Below are 18,380 nucleotides of genomic sequence, written 5' to 3'. Positions count from 1 at the left end.
GGTATTTAAACATAGTTGAAAGAGCTATTCATTATTTATTTGTATTTATTTAATATGTTCATGTTCGCATCTCTTTAAAAAATATTTCATATCTTAATAATAAATATATTGTCTTTTAGCTTTCAAGTGACTTAAGCATTTCTATATTACGTTTAAATATTATATGTAATTTCATTGATTATTTCATATCCGGTTTTAGTACGAAGCGCTTGCGTAGCGCCATGTGAACAACAATTGTGTCGCTTATGTTGGTGTACTAATTTTGAGTATTTCAAGTTCTAAATTTCATATAACAATTTCATTTTCAATAATATTTTTACCACTACATATTTCGTTATGGATTATGGATATAACCTAAGCCTGAATATATATATATATTTTTTGTAAATTTATATGATTGAAAATTTGTTATTTAAGAATTCTGTTTGTATCTGGGCTGCCAATTAAGAAATAATGCATATATGGCTAAAAAAAATAATTCCGAAATATTGTAAATATTTTTTTATTTTGAATAAACTTATTAATAAACACTTTTAAACTTAACTTTCTTAAGTAACACGTGTGTCATATTATCATATACTTATAGTTATAAAGAAAATGTACTTATTTTATATAAAAATGAGTAATAAACAAATATAAGATATTATTTACAAATTCAATTTTTTTCTTAACACCCCATTGCCTTGCTCCTTCTTTCATGGTCACGGTTCACTATCTATGTAACGACGAACTTTCATTCCGGATTTAACCCTCTTATGTAAAAAAAATCCTAAAACACTGTAACAAGTAACTTTACTCAAAAACATGTTTAAAAACCGATTTCCATGTTTAAAACATAAGGCAGTCAATTTAAAATTTTGTTATTTAGATCGAGCGATCTATCAGTCTGTCTGTACTGTGACACCGTCTGTACATTACCACACAATTTGAACTGTCTTTTTTTTGTCGTCCCAGCATTACAATTTTACATGCAAATAGAAAGAATAAATACGAATCAGTAGTAGGTTATATATTCATATAATACCACAATAAAATAGAAATTAAATAATAATACATTCAAGTAGAAACCGTCAATATTGTATGCTGTTGTCGAAATATTGTTAGTTTTTTTTTTTTTAAATAAAATCTTAAATATCATACTGCTAGGCGAGGGTTGCCCGTGTCTTCTTTTCTTACTCAACACGCTCCAGTGCAGGTTGGCGGATATACATGCGGCTGAAATATATCAGACAAATGAAGGTTTCTCCACGATGTTCTCAACGCCGAAAATTATATAGATTACTGACACAAATTTAACACCAGTATAAGATTATTCTATTACGACGGTTATCTTGGAAGATTAATAGGTGAAGTTCATAAGTATGAAATTAAAATACCAAATCTGTTTTATAAGCTTTATTGAAAATATATAATTGTAAATAATATTACTAGGTGTACAAGATTATAACTTTAATGGACGGATTATGGAGATCACTTACAGTCTAACTAAATTTTGTAATAAGAATTATCACAAATAATATAATACATAGTTCCCACTATTCATATAAAAAAGACAACATCTTTCAACATATGTATAAACCTATCTGATGACTGCCTTATTTGTCAAGTGGCTGGATAAGGCCACACGGCCTTGAGATTTGAACCAGAATAAACAATTATTGAGCTTTTCAGTAAGAAAATTCTCAGTAGCAGCTTGGAGTCATTTTCACTCTCTATTCCAAATATGACAATAAATAAGCAATTTCGGTTAGATCTTGAGGCACAGACTCATGATAACATAAATAAAGTTCTCGAGGCTCTGGCTCACTAAACACCCGCCTGAAAAATACCAGTAAGAAAAAATTAAACTATCATATAGTAGAAGTAGTTCTGTCAACACTATAACTGTGGACTAAATATTTCTCATTTACGCATAAGGATGGGGAACAAAAAACTAAAACTCGCAAAATGATTACTATACAAATATCTAAACAAAAGTAATTTAAAAAAACTTGGATTGTATACTAAAATAATATTGTACATATCACTTGAGGAAAACGGATATTTTAACACATCCAATATTATTTAAAGAGATCTTACCCTACAACCCAGAAGTAGAATGGCTCACAGTTCTTCTTACTAATTCCACACTGGCTCAATATTTCACCTGGTGCTTCAAAAAGCATTCCATATTCTTTTACTGCCACAAGGATTTTATTAAGAGGATTAGATGGCAAATCGCTTTGCTTAAACCTGTATCAAAATTAATATTAGGGTAATTCTTACTCTTTAATATTTGTAAAGAAAGAAAAAACATTGGGAATTAATACAATAATAATTAATTAAAGTACCTTAATATGTAGATAAAAAAATAATATTATTTATTTATATGACAAACAGTAGTTATTAAAAATAACAGTACAATTTAGGCATTATAATAAAGTACCTTTTAACTTACTTAATACTGTGTTGGAGTAGATCGTGAATCTTCTTTGAGGCACTTCTAAATGTTTTTAAAATATATGTATATAAAGCATTGTTTGCTTGTACTTCTATGTTTTTGACAGGCGCTATTAATATCCCCTTTTCAGATTCCAAATGTACAAAATGGAACAGCACATTTTCTTCCCCTGCAGTTATTCTAGAATTATATTGAAATTTAACTTTTTAAAGGTTCTTAAGATTATAAATAGAATCAAGTAAAAGTAGGATCAATTATAGTGACAGTTATCTTTTAGGGGCATAGATCCTGAACTCTTGGATTTAAACTCAATACAACAATATATAACATAACAACTATAAAAATGTCAGTCCGAAATTTGGAAGTTGGCAGTGCTTACTCCTGTGTTTCCAATAGCCATGGATTCTGCTCCAGTTTTGTGGGATTGACATTCTTTTGGATTATGAGGATAAGGGAACATCACACACACATCATGTTATAATATATCCTGCCGTGGCCGAAGTAGGTCAGGAGGACACCAACAAGTCTATAGTTGGGTTATATTTTTATTCCAAAAACTATATTATCTGAAGACAATGGCAGAATTTATGTGTCTGTAAACTATGTAACTATTTATTAGTAGAAAAAACAAAAGGGAATCATACAACCTAAATTTAAAAAGCTAAAGATCACAAATATATATTCTTTTGTAATACAAAGGCTCTCTGCGTCTTTTTGACAAAGTAAAATTATGTAGCTTCAAGTAAAAATCATCATACTTATGTACTGCGACATGATTGAGTTCATCTAATAAAGCTTTCCTCATATCTGTCATGTCTATATTGCTAGATCTGCTGCTGTCCTGCAATTTAATGTATTATCATGTAAATTCACTGTGAAGTACTAGAAAATAATAAGTGAAATATTTATTTTATTTTTAATTAACCTGTTTATCCCAATCTGAATCAGATTCTGAAGAATCGCGTCTGTTTTTCTGTTCTCTATCTGCTCTTCTTCCAACTATACGGTCTTCGCTTAATTCACTGTTAATAAAAATGCCATTGTTATTTAGTATATAAATTATAATGTAATGTTTTTTTATAATTAATATTAATTATAACAGAAAATATAAAGTATATATAATAATAAAATAATAATATAAAGTACAATTGCCACACACACACAAGGAAGTATAGAGCGCATGTTAGAGCGAAATGGCATATGACGTCACGGCATACGAGTCGGTTTTTCCCCCAAGGCGCGCCGGTAGATATTTTATATCAACAAAACGAATAGGTTTTCTATTGTATTACATTATACGAATATTTTGTTTGCATGTCATATTATTACGGTCATCGTGTGAACAAAGACATAACAAACATACCTATTACTTTTTATGCTTCCAGAATCTTCAGAATAACTGACATCCAAACTAGAGTGCCTGTATTGTTTTAATGGTCCATTGTACCACTGTGCATATAGATTATGTTGACTGGTGCTGTGATAGTTGTTAATTGAATTATCACTTGTGGACCCCGTGTTGATTTGTTCTGTAGAATTGTGACGCCTCTTCACGTCTAGATGAGGCTTAGATACTTTCGATGAACTTCTTACATCCAACTTAGAAGCTGAAAAGTTTTACAAATTATAAAGGGAAATTACAAAAGGAAGACATTCATTGTTTAATTTTAGTTAAACTTACAAGCATCTCTTAACTTTCTTCCATGCTTAGTAAGATACTCAGGTGTTACTTCGACTTGTGGTTGCGAGTTTGATGAGAACCACGACGGTAGATATTTGTTTAATCCCACTTCGAACAATAGTTCTAAACAACTTTCACATTCCTCTACGTAAAAAGGTGACGGTGGAGTCACTCCTACAGCCTAAAAACATTCTTCTGATTAAAAAATTAAGGGTGCGTGTAAGTCATTGCTAGTGATAGCCAAGACGGAAACAGTTGGTCATTCGCCTTTACTCTTTCAGAGAGTGTCAGATTTGCTGTCATAATATGATAGATTACCAAGAAAAATTATTATTTTTAATAGTAAAAAAAACTACCAACACTCTCTATTGTAGTACTTCTTTAAATCTGTTGCAATTTGCGCCAATTATTATAAGTTCATAATACTTAGTTAATACTCCAATCGCATGTGATTTAATAGACCAGCTGAATTTTGGTACAGAGATTGCATGAGATTGAGACCAAATTTTTGTTTACAAAAATACTTACGTCTTCTGTACATCCCCCAGCTTCCATTAGAGTTGCCAGTATAAAGTGCCCTTTTCCCACAATCAGAATAAACCATCTGCCATCTGGAATTCTAAAATTTAAATTTATATCAGCAATACTATAAAACCATAACATATTGTTATAAGATAATTGAATTATAATAAAATAATTTAATTAATATACCTGTTTTCACTAACATCATTTTTACTTTGTTTTCTATGTTCATTTATGAATACTTCTTTCCATATAACAAGTTTTTCTATTTCTTTCTCTGTACTAAGTTTCAATATTCCATTTAGTCTTAAATATGCATAAACCTCTTTTAAATCTTCATCTTCTAGATGTGAGCTTAATACATGCCCAGAGTAATATAAGCAGGAACCTATTACTGTATACAGCCTTTGAAAATTTTCAACATCATCAATCTGAAACATAACTAAATAAATAAAATGGAAAAGTGTCAATAAACCATTAACTATTAAATATCTGTAATGCCTAACTGAAATTACCACTAAAGCTATGTAAAACTTGTACCAGAAGTAATAGACTAAAATTGTATATATATGTATATTAAATTGATGTATTATTTATTATATTTCAAAAAATACTTACCCACTCCCTATAATCGGCTGCCTCTAATTCTGTTATGGCATCATCTATTTGTATTTTAACTTCCAAGGGTAAGGACACTGCTTGAGCTGCCAATAATTCCTCAAAATATGAACTACCATGAACCTCACTGGGGCTCTTATTTTTATTTTCGCCAAGACTTCCAAATAATAGTGTCACAAAAAAACGGGAAAATAGACCATCTAATTTATCAACATTATTAGGTTTTGTAAAGCATGTTTTCAATGAGCCATACAAAAATTCTAAGACACGAACTATATCATTTATTACCCTTTTGGCTGCAAACACATCAATTGCACCGCTTGGTATAGCAACCAAAAGCAGATCACTGTAGTGTGATGCATATGTAATATTTATTAGTTGATTTTTATGTAAGACAGTGGATACAGTAGGCTCACTAGTGCCCAATGATTTCGGAGCTAAGTGATTAAGGGTCAAATAAGCACCTCTTGTGTTGTACAGAAAGTTTTGATTAAAAGGTCGAGGAAAACAATAAAGAACACCTTTATCATCATTACTTTGATATTCTACATCATTGCAGCATATATACAGTACCGAACACATAGCATCTTTTAATATCTGAGTCAGAGAATTTTCTGGAGTGCTCTTAGATGTCAGTAACTTTTCTATGTCTAAATTATAACCTTCTGTGACGACTTGAAATGTTAATTTAGGATTGTCAACATCTTCAATGACTCTTTGAAGAACATTATTGATATTGAAGGATGTGACCTCAATACCATTTATTTTATGTAAATAAAATCCTGTTTTCACTTTTGGAGTGTATATTGCTTTTGATTCTGGTAAGAAATCAGCTACGATTAATGTTTTGCCATCTGCATGTGTTTCAACACTGATTCCAAAAAGTTTTTCTATTTGACAATTTTTTTCACTACTGAATATCATATTTTTGCTGACCTGGAATTTAAAAAAATATAAGCTATTTAATTACTCTGTAAGTCATTATATGGAATTAACAAAATTTAATAAATTTTACCTTCATTTATTCCAAGCAATCTGCACATTAAGAATATATATATAAATATGCACTTCAATCTCAATTTATACAATATACAAATACAATTTTATAATTGTTTTTTATAGTTGTTTTCTGGTTGATCCTAAGATATAATTATTTAAAAATGAAATACCTGTATGATAACAAATTTGTTATTATCTTCAACATCCTTTTTCTTTTCATTTCCATTTAATTTGTTTGTCACTTTTCGTGCTTTCAAGACTTTAAAAATTCTTCCTGTAAAATATTAATACTCTTTCTATAAGATATCATTATAAATATAATTATCAATAAAGAGTAACAAAATACCTTTAGTAGAACGTCTAGTAGATGACCTTTTAAAATCACTTCTTAACTTAAAAGCCTCACAATTTTCTAATAGGGGCGCCTTCGACTCATCTACTGGTTTAGTGATGCTTTTTATTTTTACATAAACTAGTTCTCCATCCTCACCTATGTCCGAATCCCAATCTGGGACCGAACTGCAAATACAATGTTATTATAAAAAAAGATTTAAATGGTTTTTTTTTAAATTGTAATTGATTAACGGTTTATATAGGAGTTAATTGATTAAGGTAGCTTACCTTTCTGAATCAGAGTATTTTGAATCTTCTGAAGAATTCGTCCAATCATTATCAGAGTCACATGGGCTTTCATAGTTCATTTTGGTCTTAAAAGAATTCATTTTTATAAACCCTTTATTCTTTATTTTTTATTGCTAGTAGATTGATGTATTGTTTATTGACTTACATTTTGAAGTGGTATATGACATTGACAAACTCAAACAAACATACATATACACTGTGTATAATACACAGCATAAAATAACGTAATGGCCCCCTCAACACAAATAAAAGTGACAAAATAAAAATTCATTTATAACATAACAACACACTCTCAGTAGTTGGAATCTAATTTTTTTTTCTTTTCTGAGAGAATTTACTAACTTCATTTTCAATTGCAAAAATGCAGCTTCTAATAAATATTTAGTAGCTTAAAAGTTTGCAATATAATTTATTACTCGACAAGTCAAACAAACGATTCGGTCGAAATAAAAATGATTAAAAAAAAAATTGAATATACGCATTTTATAACAATATGATATAATATATTATAATTAATATATAGATTGGATACGCTCAAAGAGGACATAATCACAACATTATATAGATGCGAATACGTAAGTTTGGAAAAATATTAACATTTTTAGATTTTGGATATTGTATTTATGGTTTTATATCTTTGGCCTTGAGACAAATCATGTTTTTTTAGTGGCAATATAACTAAACAGTCATAACGTTGAAAAAAAATCATAATATTATTTTGCCGAAAACAAATTAAATGTAAAGAGCAATGTTTCATCTAATATTTCGCCGATTTTGTACAAATGCATTTAAAATATAAATCATGTACCAAGACATTTAAATATTAACCGTTAAATTATTCAGAATAATAAATGTTCTATAAAACAGACGTATCTGATATAAAACTATGATGGACAACAATCAAAACGTACATGATAAAATAGAAAAAATGTACAGTATACCTTTTTTGCAAGATTATCAAATAGGTTCTTCGAATTCCACGTGTACCTTAACCAAAGGCGAAGAAAATGTATCACAAAAAAGAAATGCTAACGAACAATTCAATGACTCTCATGAACCGTATTGCCAAGTTAAACTGGTATAATATAATTACAACAAATCATAACGTGATACTAGATAATTATATATTTTTTACCTTATTTTACTGTGTGTTTATATTTTAGAAATCTATTTTAAGATTAAAGGACAGTACAAAACAATTGTTGAGTTTACTAGAAGAAATTCAAACAAAAGTTCATTCAAATAATAACGTTCTAATTCAAGATATAAGATTTAACAATATTTTAAAATTAGATTTTCAATACAATGTAACGTATGAAATTTTATTTTTATTTTTATTTTTTTTAGAACTTAAACTTAGTAGTTGTACCTATATTTAGTTTTAAAATCAAATTATTCAATGCTAATTATTGCTAATAATATGAAAAACTAATGTTACGTAGGATGACAGTTTAAATACAGGAGAATCAGTGCCTGCAGCATTTGACAAATTGAAAAACCATTCTCAAAAGTTAGATGCTATTTACATTAAGGTAAAAATAATTACATTATTTTATTTTAATATGTTTTTTGTTTGTTTTGTAGCTTAATCGATGCTTATTAATTATTACAAAATGTCACTTTTTGCATGGCATGATAAAATTAAACAGTTGTATTAATATAACACACTAACATATTAAGCTGGGTCCACTGCGCCACTTTATGAACAAACATAAATGTATATATTACAATAATAGGTTTTGTCGAACAAAACCTCTCGAACATGTTTGCCGGAGTTTGTGGAAAACATCCCTCGCCGTCGCTTGCAGGTGGGGAAATCAAATCAAATCAAAATCAATTTATTCAAGTAAACTTCACTATGAAGCGTTTTTGAATCGTCGATATTTAAATACTACCACCATTTCGGAAAGCAGCTTCCAGCGAGAAGAAACGGCAAGAAACTCGTATAGTTGCTCTTTTCAAATAAACAGATTTACAATGCTGTTTTTTTATAATAATTACTGTCCTGTGATGGAACCAGAGCCTAAATACAGGCGTTTTTTTTTAAAAAAGTATCGCAAATCGCACATTTGATATTTATAGATAGAATGGAATAATTGGGCTTGGTGGAATTATACCACTCCGCGAGGTCGTTGCTTTCTGTAGTATATCAGGTGAATTAATAATAAAAGTTCTTCAAAATCACTCTCTACAACGAAAATAATTATTTATTGCAAACTGACTTCAATTTGCAGTTCTGGATAGACGTAATAAGTGCGTGGCTGTAGGTAAGGTCTGCCAAGATTTTTTAATTTTTTTCTTCCGGGAACTAAAGCCACCACAACACACACAGCCATGTCTTCTTCGTCGGACCTTATATTTTAAATGTGAGAATTTGTTCTCTGAATAAGTCGCAGCGACCAGGTAATGTTCATTGAACAATGTTTTGTCCAAAAAGTGGCGTAGCGGACCCGGCTTGAGGATGTCTTATAGATCTTTCAAACTTGTATACGACTACCAGTATAAAAAAAATTACAATTCTGAATTCTTGTTTGCCAACAGTCTAAACTATTAACTAATTACTAAACTAAGTAATCATTTTTAGGATGAGGATAATGACTGTTCAATATATAAAAGACTTACGAGAAAATGCCACTGCTTAAACCAACCCGATTATAATGACTTCATTATACACTTTAATGAAGATTCTCAGTATAATACGAATAATTTTGGTGAAATTATTAAAAACTTGCGAATTTTAAAGAAATTCCTTTATATGGGTGGGATTAATACTAAAAATGCTTTAATGTTTTTAAACGAAGTAAGTAAAATATTATACCTTACCTATATTAAACAATAACTTGTCTAATATACAGAAAAAAAAAAAATATATATATTATAAATCATATTTATATAGAATTATATATTATAATTTTTTATAAAATAACATGACTGATTCGTCATTGCCGAGCGTAAACGAAGAAATTTGGTAGTAGGATCGTTTTTTTGAGTAGACACCCACTTAGAAAAGAATCCCTAAAGAGGTGAAATAAGGGTTGAAAGTTTGTATGCAAGTCCGTCATTTTTTAAGTTAGAAGCATGAAGTTTTATTTTTGGGATACAGATTAAAAATGAGTAGATACGTATTTAAGGCATTCTAGATATTCTATCCTAAGGGGTGAAATACCAATGCGGTATACAAAGAGGTCTTAAATTAATGTAATATTTTAAGTAAATCTGTAATTATATTCAAATTCCATGCTAGCAAAGCCGCGGGCAACAGCCGATATATCTATATAATTTCGGTCGAGACAAAAAACAGTTATTCGGAGCAATGAGTCGATGGAATAATTTTCCATCTCGTACTCTCGATGGCGGTATATTTGACTTCAATCCAACTCATTCCGACGTTCGTACTTTACGACGTTCTTCTTTCGAGTGTGTCTTATTGGCTAATTTTCTTGAGTTTAATTACAAACATTTCATAAAACCACGCTTATGTAGTTAATGATCTGGCATACGCATACTTTATTCCATATTCATAATATTGTTACAGATTTTTTGAATTGCAACATATTGCATTTGAATGTTTTTTTACAAAATAAAAATTGAATTAAATCCCTGTTCTTTTTAGGGTTTAACAGATTCTCAGCACTCTGAAAAAGTAGAGCTCACCTTAGGTTGTGCACACGCAGATATTTGTAATATTTTCGAAGATCACTCTATTGTTATAGCTTGTATTTCATGGCCTTGTAAATATCACTATTATGGGAATTGCGTAACGCAGGTGAATTCCATTCATATTAATCAAATAAATAGTTTAGTTTTGTTATAAGTAACATAGTTTAACCATGTTTATTTGAAACGAAATATTTCAACAACTTTATTTTAATATAAGGTTATACTTTTAGAATTTGGCGGCTGGCTTCTTATATAAGCTCGCAGAAGTAGAAGAAGGGAGAAGATATTTAAATTATACATCTAAAATCACAAACGATATAAAAAAAGTTTTAAGAAAGAAATCTTCATTTATAGAGATAGATATTATCGATTCTTTGAACGCTACACTAAGTTTACTAAAACCAAGTTTTGCTAAAGATTTGGCTGTAACATACTACAGCAAGTCGATCTATGAAGGTAATATTAAGAAGAAATTTATTTCAAGAGCACAAAATACTTTGAATACACACAGAATTAGTAATGAAATTTGTCAAAGAGGAATGTATAATAAAATTAAACGAACAAAAATTTTACCCGTGTACACCGTATAAGATTTTTAAATTCAATACATGTATTCTAATTTAAGTGTTTGCTATTCGAAAATGTAGGTATAAGACGATTTATGCGTATGCCGTGAGCCTTTTGTTTGCGTAAGTCTACTACGTCATCGCAATTATTTTAGGTGTCGGAGCGAGAACAATTAAAGACTTAATGCGATATCGTCAACGCATGACTCTCGACGAAGTTTTCATGCATCTCGATATACTGAACAAGTACAGTAGTTTTGAACTTGGTAAAGAAGAATTGACACTTCAATTGCCGACTCTATTACTTATTTTTAAACAAATGCTAATGGAATATGATAACAGTGAACTAAATATAATAATAACTAATACTCTAGATAATATAGTGTCGAGAAATATTGTAAAACCACAAAAACCAGAAACTTCGAAATGTTGGGCTATTGCTGATACAGCGACTGAGGTAGCCAATTTCTTTCAGAATTGCATTTAAGACTATTAACGTTTAAAAATAAAAATGGTTTATTTTTTAGCCTGTAAAAATGAAGAATGAAGTGTGCCAAATGCCTTGTAAGAAATCAAACTTAAAGAAAACTTATAAACCTAAATTAGGTCTCGGAGTCTTACCGAATAAACATCAACTTTCAACAAGAAGTGGTACTTACATTCAATAGTTGTAATTTGCATAAATTGTTTATTGTTTTGGTATATGAATAATATAGTGAATACTAGAAATCTAAAAATTTCAATATACACATGGATTGACACATTTAATCGTGTGTTTTTTGTTTGTGCGTTTTCCGACGAAGCAGAAATGCAGTTACCTATCAAGGTGTGATGTTGTACGAGCCAGGGCTTTTTATATTAAGAACATGAGATTTTAGCTTTGCAACAACCATGGACTATGGTGGGGGGAAAACAACTTACCGGCAAAATTATTCTATATGTGGTTTGTCTATCTGTAAGCTTTTCATAGCTAAGCTGCTCATAAAGTTTCGATAAAATTAGTTACGAATTAATATTACCGTCTTTACCATAGGGCATATGGGGCACGTGCCCAGGGCCCCCATCCTGAGAGGGCCCCGAAGAACCAACAATTTCTTTCACACGTTTGTTCCCACGTTGACTGCTATGTATATTTTCGAAAGTGATATATTTGTAAGAAATAATTAAGATATTTATCAAAAAAGATAGCCTTAAAAAATTGCCATAAGATTGTACAACCAATCATATTCCTGTGAATATACGAAAATTACAGCACCTTTTATTTGAAACTATGCTTAAGGCCTGGCCCAAAGCAAATTATTTGTACATGGTAGTAAATATATCCCAAAAGGGAGATTCATGGGTGCCCAAGGTCCCCAGCATAGTCTGAGACGGTTCTGCGGATTAAATTTGAACCCCAACCCAGGACAGTCACGTTATAAAATACCTAACAGCCTATAAATGTCCCACTTCTGGGCAAAGGTTTTAGGAGAATATTTTGGAGCTTCAATGCTACTGTAGCAGCACATCTGTTTGTCGTTACGACGCTAGCCACTAGATAGCCACTCCAAGCGTATACAACATCTGCACGTCATCATTACGTCGTAAATAACTCCACAGGCTACTCCAAGCGCATACCACATTTATGCACAAAAAAAAACTGCGTATTTGAAACATTAGAGACTCTGGAATGGGTCGTTTTTGCTACCGAAACTTTTGTATATATACACGAAACATTTATCTAAATAAACACTCATTTTCATTCATTCATCCATTGCATTCCACAATACTGCTCTCTACAAATCAGTCGTTTTATTACAATGCCACATTCCCTTTAAACTACCTTTCACTACAGTACTTCAATGCTACCCGCATTGGAGAGATTACACATGTGGTAGTTTTTCACCCAACACCATGCAGGTTGCCGACGTTTTCCTTCAAAATCATTTGATAATTTTCAAATACAAGATAGATAAACACAAATAAAGCATTAAAATTTAGCGTTGCTAGCTCGGGTTTTTCGGTTCCCGCAATCTTCTGTTAATTCACGTATTCTAGCCATTCACGAAATTTAATAACCAAAGGTTTTTTAATGTTATAGGTACTTGGACCAGCAAATGGGCCACCTGATGTTAAGTGGTCATCACCGCCCATAGACATTGGCGCTGTTAGAAATATTAACCATCCCTTACATCGCCAATGCGCCACCGAACTTGGGAACTAAAATGTTATGTGCGTTATGCCTGTAGTTACACTGGGTCACTCACCCTTCAAGCCGGAACTCAAAAATACCAAGTACTGCTGCTTGGCGGCAGAATATCTGATGAGTGCATGGTACCTAGCCAGACGGGCTTGCACAAAACTCTACCACCAACTATAAACTAAAATTCGATAAAACAAAAATTACTTTCATACATTTTGTTTTAAATTATTTATTTAAATAACCTGTTGAAACCCTAACGTAACAGATAGAATAAGTTTATTATAAATTATAAATATACACCATAGAATGGGTAGCTTAGTAAAGCTCTACATCTCCTAGGTAAATTGACTTTGATTTGCTTAAATTTACCATGGACAAAATGATATAATCTATATTTCTGAATTTTATTCATTTTATAAGCTAGAGGAAAAACTCGTATTGGTTTCATAATTTTGAAATTGTTCCTGCAACCTAAGTCATACTTGTTCTATATTTTTTCACTTTGAATTTTTTCTTTCTCAGGATGGGAGCAATCTTTATTAAATTACAGATCAAGAAAATTTAATGGTAATTTTCATAAACTATTTGTTTTTTTATATTTGTTATGTGTTAATCATATGTTTTGAATGTATTTTCAGATTTAACTAAGTCAATGATTGTAGTGCCAATTGAAAAATAAACAGTAATCTGTAATAAGATTTATATATTTTATTTACAAGAGTACACACATCTTTATTATTGATATAAACCTGAGTACACTATAAAAACCATTATGTACAACAATATCATAAATGCAAAAATAAATATTCCCAATAAAAAATTAATAACAATATATTCTCAGCAATCAAGACAATTTTTTTTACTAAACCACATCTTTGTTAAAAATTAAACTTATATTAGAACTGATGTTTATAAAGCCTTTTATTTATAGATTACAAACAAATTTATAATTATTTAAACATTTAAGATACTTTACCCAAAAAAGGAATGAAAAAGTTACAAGGACAATTATTCATGTCATGTCAAACATGAACACATACCAAAATATATTAAAATAGTTTGTTTCCTGACGGCATTATATGTCTGTTTTATAGTAATATTTACTGAGATCCAAAACAAAATATCACAATACAATAAAACAATACTTATAAATATATCAGTCGAAATGTCTAGGATCATAATTTTGTGGAGTTCTTTCATAATATGCAACACTTCTCTTATTCAAAGGGTTCTGGGAATTAGGCTTAAAAAACATTGCTATTAATATATAAAAACCACCAACTATCTTGCTCAAGAAATCTAGAAATCCCAAAAACATTGGGGTTGAGTTTTTAATTAAAATAGACATTTCTCTGACCAAAGCTAAAATAAAGTTACCTACAAAGTTAATGAAAGCAGTACTTCCCGTGAATATTGCAATTACAAAAGCAAACAGGAAGGTTAAGAATTCTTTTGCATTTTTTATTGATAATGCACTTTGAAAATTTTTAGCAATATCTCCATATGTCTCACTGATTGCGGATTCAATAGTAGTTTGTTTCCCATCACTTTTATTTATCGGTTTTTCTATAGATCCTGTCAGTATTGGCTCTATCTCTAAGAAAGAATCTGTTATATGTCTCACACATTTTAAAATAACAATAATTTCAGTATCTCGAAATTTTATAGTTTTTATTTGAAACCAAAATGGACCGAATGGTTGGTTATCTATCTCGGTCCAGAGACAAACACCAGACTTGTGGCCTACAGCTTCAGAGTCCGATATCCCAATCCAATGAATACTTGGATATATAGTTTGAAGCTTATGTTGTGCTTCTTGTAAATCTCTCTTGAGCTCTACTTCTGCAGGGCTGACTAAGACGACGTCACGATAACCAATACGCTGATCAATAAGCCTCCTTTCGAGATAGCGACCTAAGAATATTCGCGATTTCAACAAATCTTTTATATAATTTCTCACATTTACTGTTTGTATATCTTCATAATTGTCCAAATGAGACGAAGTAGCCGATATATTGAATGAAGAATTTTGCTTTGATACACTCATTTTAAATAAAAATATATATATATATCTACATAGGTATACAAATTGTTTAGTGTAAAGGAATAAATATTTAAGAGAACAAAATGAACTGTCAAAATGTATTAATTTACTGCACCTATTTGTCGTTGTCACTTGAAGTTGTTATTGTTGTAGTGTCAAATACTGAAACTACAGGGTTCAGGGTAAGCAACTTCTAAAATATTATTCTACCTCAAGTTTGAGACATACCTATTTTTTTATAATTAGAAGGAAGAGGGTAATATGAAAAGGTTTTTAAAATCACATAATATTTTAAAAGTTTATATTCATGTAACTGACATGGTAGCAATCACTCGATATTTAACATTATCAAAAATAAACGAGTTAAACTAGGCGTCAACTATCTCTAAAAATGAATAAGCTTAGTTAATTAAGCAATTTTAAAATTTATGAATTTGGCATATTTTCTTAACATGCCATGACTGATGACATGACCATGTTGAAATGGTATAAAAATTAAAAAAATATTTTGTTATAATTAAATAATTTCCGATACTAATAACTAGAGAAATTACTTATACCTGTATTATTGTTATACCTGTCTTTATGGATTTTAAAATATTTCTCAATGTAATTAATAAACTCTGCTTTTAGACCGTCATTTTTGTCTGGGCGATTTAGTGACACGCTGTTAGTGAAGTGTATTTCAAAAGTTTTATATGCACTTCCCATTATTTCTATTATATATATTTTATGTCTTTACTTAGGTTTTGAAAATGGTAGTGAAATTATATTATTTCCAGGATTTTTATATGAAAATTAAAAACAAACAAAAAACCTTCGTAACTTATTTCCAAATTACTAATAACATTTATGTACATTATGAATAACGGAGACTCTTAAATAGACTACATAGAAGTTCCATTATATTAGTTTTTTTAGCATAAGGAAGGGAACAGAACTTTTAATGAAATGCAACAGAAATACATAGTAATAAAATTCTTTAATTAAGATGGTTTTATATGCTTTGACTCTAATGACAAAAATATTTCATTTTGTATGATTGTCACTGTCTTATACAATTTTAAATTTATTATTAGGAAAAAGTAGTAGTAGAAACATATTATAATATAAAAATTCAGACTAAGTTTTATAGATATCTAAAGGAATAAGATTTTTAATTTCATTCATACAAATTTATAAAACGAAATATTTGTACATTTTAAAGTTTAAAGATTATTCTCGTAAAAATTAAATTGTATTCTACATCACGTTCATTGCTATAAATAAATTTTAAATAATATTTATCTAAAGAAATTAATATTATAGTCAAAGTTATGTACATTAGTGAAATTAAACATTGTAAATTTTAAGGCAATATAATTTTATAAATATTTATCTTTTTCACGTTACTTGGATTTACAGCTAAATACTTAATTATCTTGAAAAATCGTGCTTATGGCTCATTATTTTCTAAATAAAATTCTCCAAGAATTGGAAAAAACATTTTAATTGTAATATTCCAATCAAAAAATTACAATATCAGACAATTCAATTTTGTTTAACATTAAATAAACTTTAACTTTTTTAAAAATTAATAGTCGTTTATATTTCGCGATGTTAGAATATGTACAAGATTAAGAGTAAGAAATAAAGTGTTTTCAATTGAATATGATCCATAACTCAATTATATAGTACTTATTCAAGTATGATATTCGCATATACTACAATACTGAAATTATAAATCCTTAAAAGAAATCTAGTTAAGAAATCTAGTTAATAATTGTATAATATTCAAGTCTTGTTATCTTTAAAACTTTTCCAAATATTATATCCAATTTTAGTTCATGTCTTATACCATATTAGTAATTAAGATCTACTTATTACTTTCGGTATCCTTACCGTGTCGTATGATTTGTAAATACGGCTTGTGTAAAAAGTTGCATGACTGCTAATGAGAAAAAACACATTTTTTCAGTCATAAATAGTGAAAACACATAGGAACGGGTTATGACAAAACACAATATGATACCGAAATATAAATTTACAACTGTGCGATTTATTGTACTCAAACAATTCATATGAGCAACATATAAACTTTGTGTAAGAATTATCCTAAATTTATTATAATCTATGTGTATGCTTATAAAGAAAATACAGTGTAACAAAAAATTATGATACATTTTTCGTTTTCGATATTTTATGTAAAACCTCTTTTTTTTCTTAATGTCCATTTAGCCATATGTTTAAACAATAACATTTTAATAAAGCATTAATTGAACTAAAATTAAACTAATTTAAGGCAATGCTGAACAAACTCAATAGTTTGTCCGTTCTAATTTGCTAAAAAATATAAAACATATTAGATACTTCCAAAAATAAAAAACATATCTCAGATATTTGATAATCCATAAATATAGTTTACACTAACAGTTTAACCATATTTTAAATAAATAACAATTGTGAGTAAACTGACTTGATAGTCATATATGGATGAGGTATAAAGAAGACCAGGGTTTGTCCATAATTAATATATATATTAATTTCTAAGGATATTTCTGAAAAACATTTTATTATTATCTTGAACATTTAAATACCTAGACTTTGAACAGCAACAAAGACGTTTACTCACAAGTAGTATTTATTAACACTTGTCATATTTTATTTCAATGATATCTAGCTCAAATGGCAAGCTTTATAACTTTTTGCCAACCGAATAGTTTCGACGGAAAATAAGCCCTATTAAGGTGGTGCAGGTGTGTTGTTCCATTACTCCGAGTTTTTAATAGGACTTATCAATAACATACACACACCCAAAAACATCATGAAATAATTTTACGTATATCTGACAAGCATACAAGCTTTAAAATACTTATCTAAACATGATAAAGTATTTTATAATGTAAAGACGGAATTAAAGTCGAATAAATACAATAGATACTACATATCTAGTGTAAACATTTTTAAAAGATAAAAAGCTAGTACATATAGGAAATAACAATTTCCCTAGCGTTAAGTACAGTAAAGTGTACTAAATTTGTTATGTT

At 29.4% G+C, this 18,380-nt stretch overlaps 3 protein-coding genes across 4 annotated transcripts in view; 1 reads left to right on the top strand and 2 right to left on the bottom strand.

The window, feature by feature from the left end:
- Window positions 1-15,402, bottom strand: part of LOC113400868 (uncharacterized) — a 49,360-nt gene extending 33,958 nt beyond the window's left edge. Inside the window, exon 1 of the mRNA XM_026640542.2 lies at window positions 14,351-15,402. Coding sequence (XP_026496327.1) covers window positions 14,467-15,357 — 891 coding nt within the window. The 5' untranslated portion in view covers window positions 15,358-15,402 and the 3' untranslated portion in view covers window positions 14,351-14,466. The remainder of the gene's footprint in view (window positions 1-14,350) is intronic.
- LOC113400863 (protein inturned) lies at window positions 1,444-7,009 on the bottom strand. 2 transcript variants are annotated; one of them, XM_026640535.2, is made up of 13 exons: window positions 6,882-7,009; window positions 6,607-6,779; window positions 6,431-6,534; window positions 5,262-6,197; window positions 4,833-5,074; window positions 4,650-4,740; window positions 4,122-4,302; window positions 3,804-4,047; window positions 3,366-3,462; window positions 3,199-3,281; window positions 2,438-2,620; window positions 2,080-2,232; window positions 1,444-1,818 (listed from the first exon to the last, which is right to left on the bottom strand). In XM_026640535.2, the coding sequence occupies exons 1-13, from the start codon at window positions 6,980-6,982 to the stop codon at window positions 1,713-1,715; spliced, it is 2,694 nt and encodes an 897-aa protein (XP_026496320.1). In that variant the 5' UTR covers window positions 6,983-7,009; the 3' UTR covers window positions 1,444-1,712. The 2 variants fall into 2 exon arrangements, with proteins under 2 accessions (XP_026496320.1, XP_064072372.1); XM_064216302.1 differs by lacking the exons at window positions 6,607-6,779; window positions 6,882-7,009 and adding an exon at window positions 6,277-6,296.
- Window positions 8,305-14,008, top strand: LOC113400857 (uncharacterized). Its single transcript, XM_026640530.2, has 8 exons — window positions 8,305-8,434; window positions 9,487-9,702; window positions 10,516-10,668; window positions 10,793-11,018; window positions 11,284-11,585; window positions 11,656-11,779; window positions 13,833-13,877; window positions 13,949-14,008. Exons 2-8 carry the CDS (start codon window positions 9,658-9,660, stop codon window positions 13,987-13,989), a joined length of 936 nt encoding a protein of 311 aa, XP_026496315.2. The 5' UTR covers window positions 8,305-8,434; window positions 9,487-9,657; the 3' UTR covers window positions 13,990-14,008.
- Window positions 15,403-18,380: the final 2,978 nt, after the last annotated feature.

The sequence above is a fragment of the Vanessa tameamea genome, chromosome 11, assembly GCF_037043105.1.
Source record: "Vanessa tameamea isolate UH-Manoa-2023 chromosome 11, ilVanTame1 primary haplotype, whole genome shotgun sequence".
Taxonomy (NCBI): Eukaryota; Metazoa; Arthropoda; class Insecta; order Lepidoptera; family Nymphalidae; genus Vanessa; species Vanessa tameamea.
The sequence above is the reverse complement of the archived record's forward strand: the minus strand, read 5'-3'. Positions and strand labels throughout refer to the sequence as shown.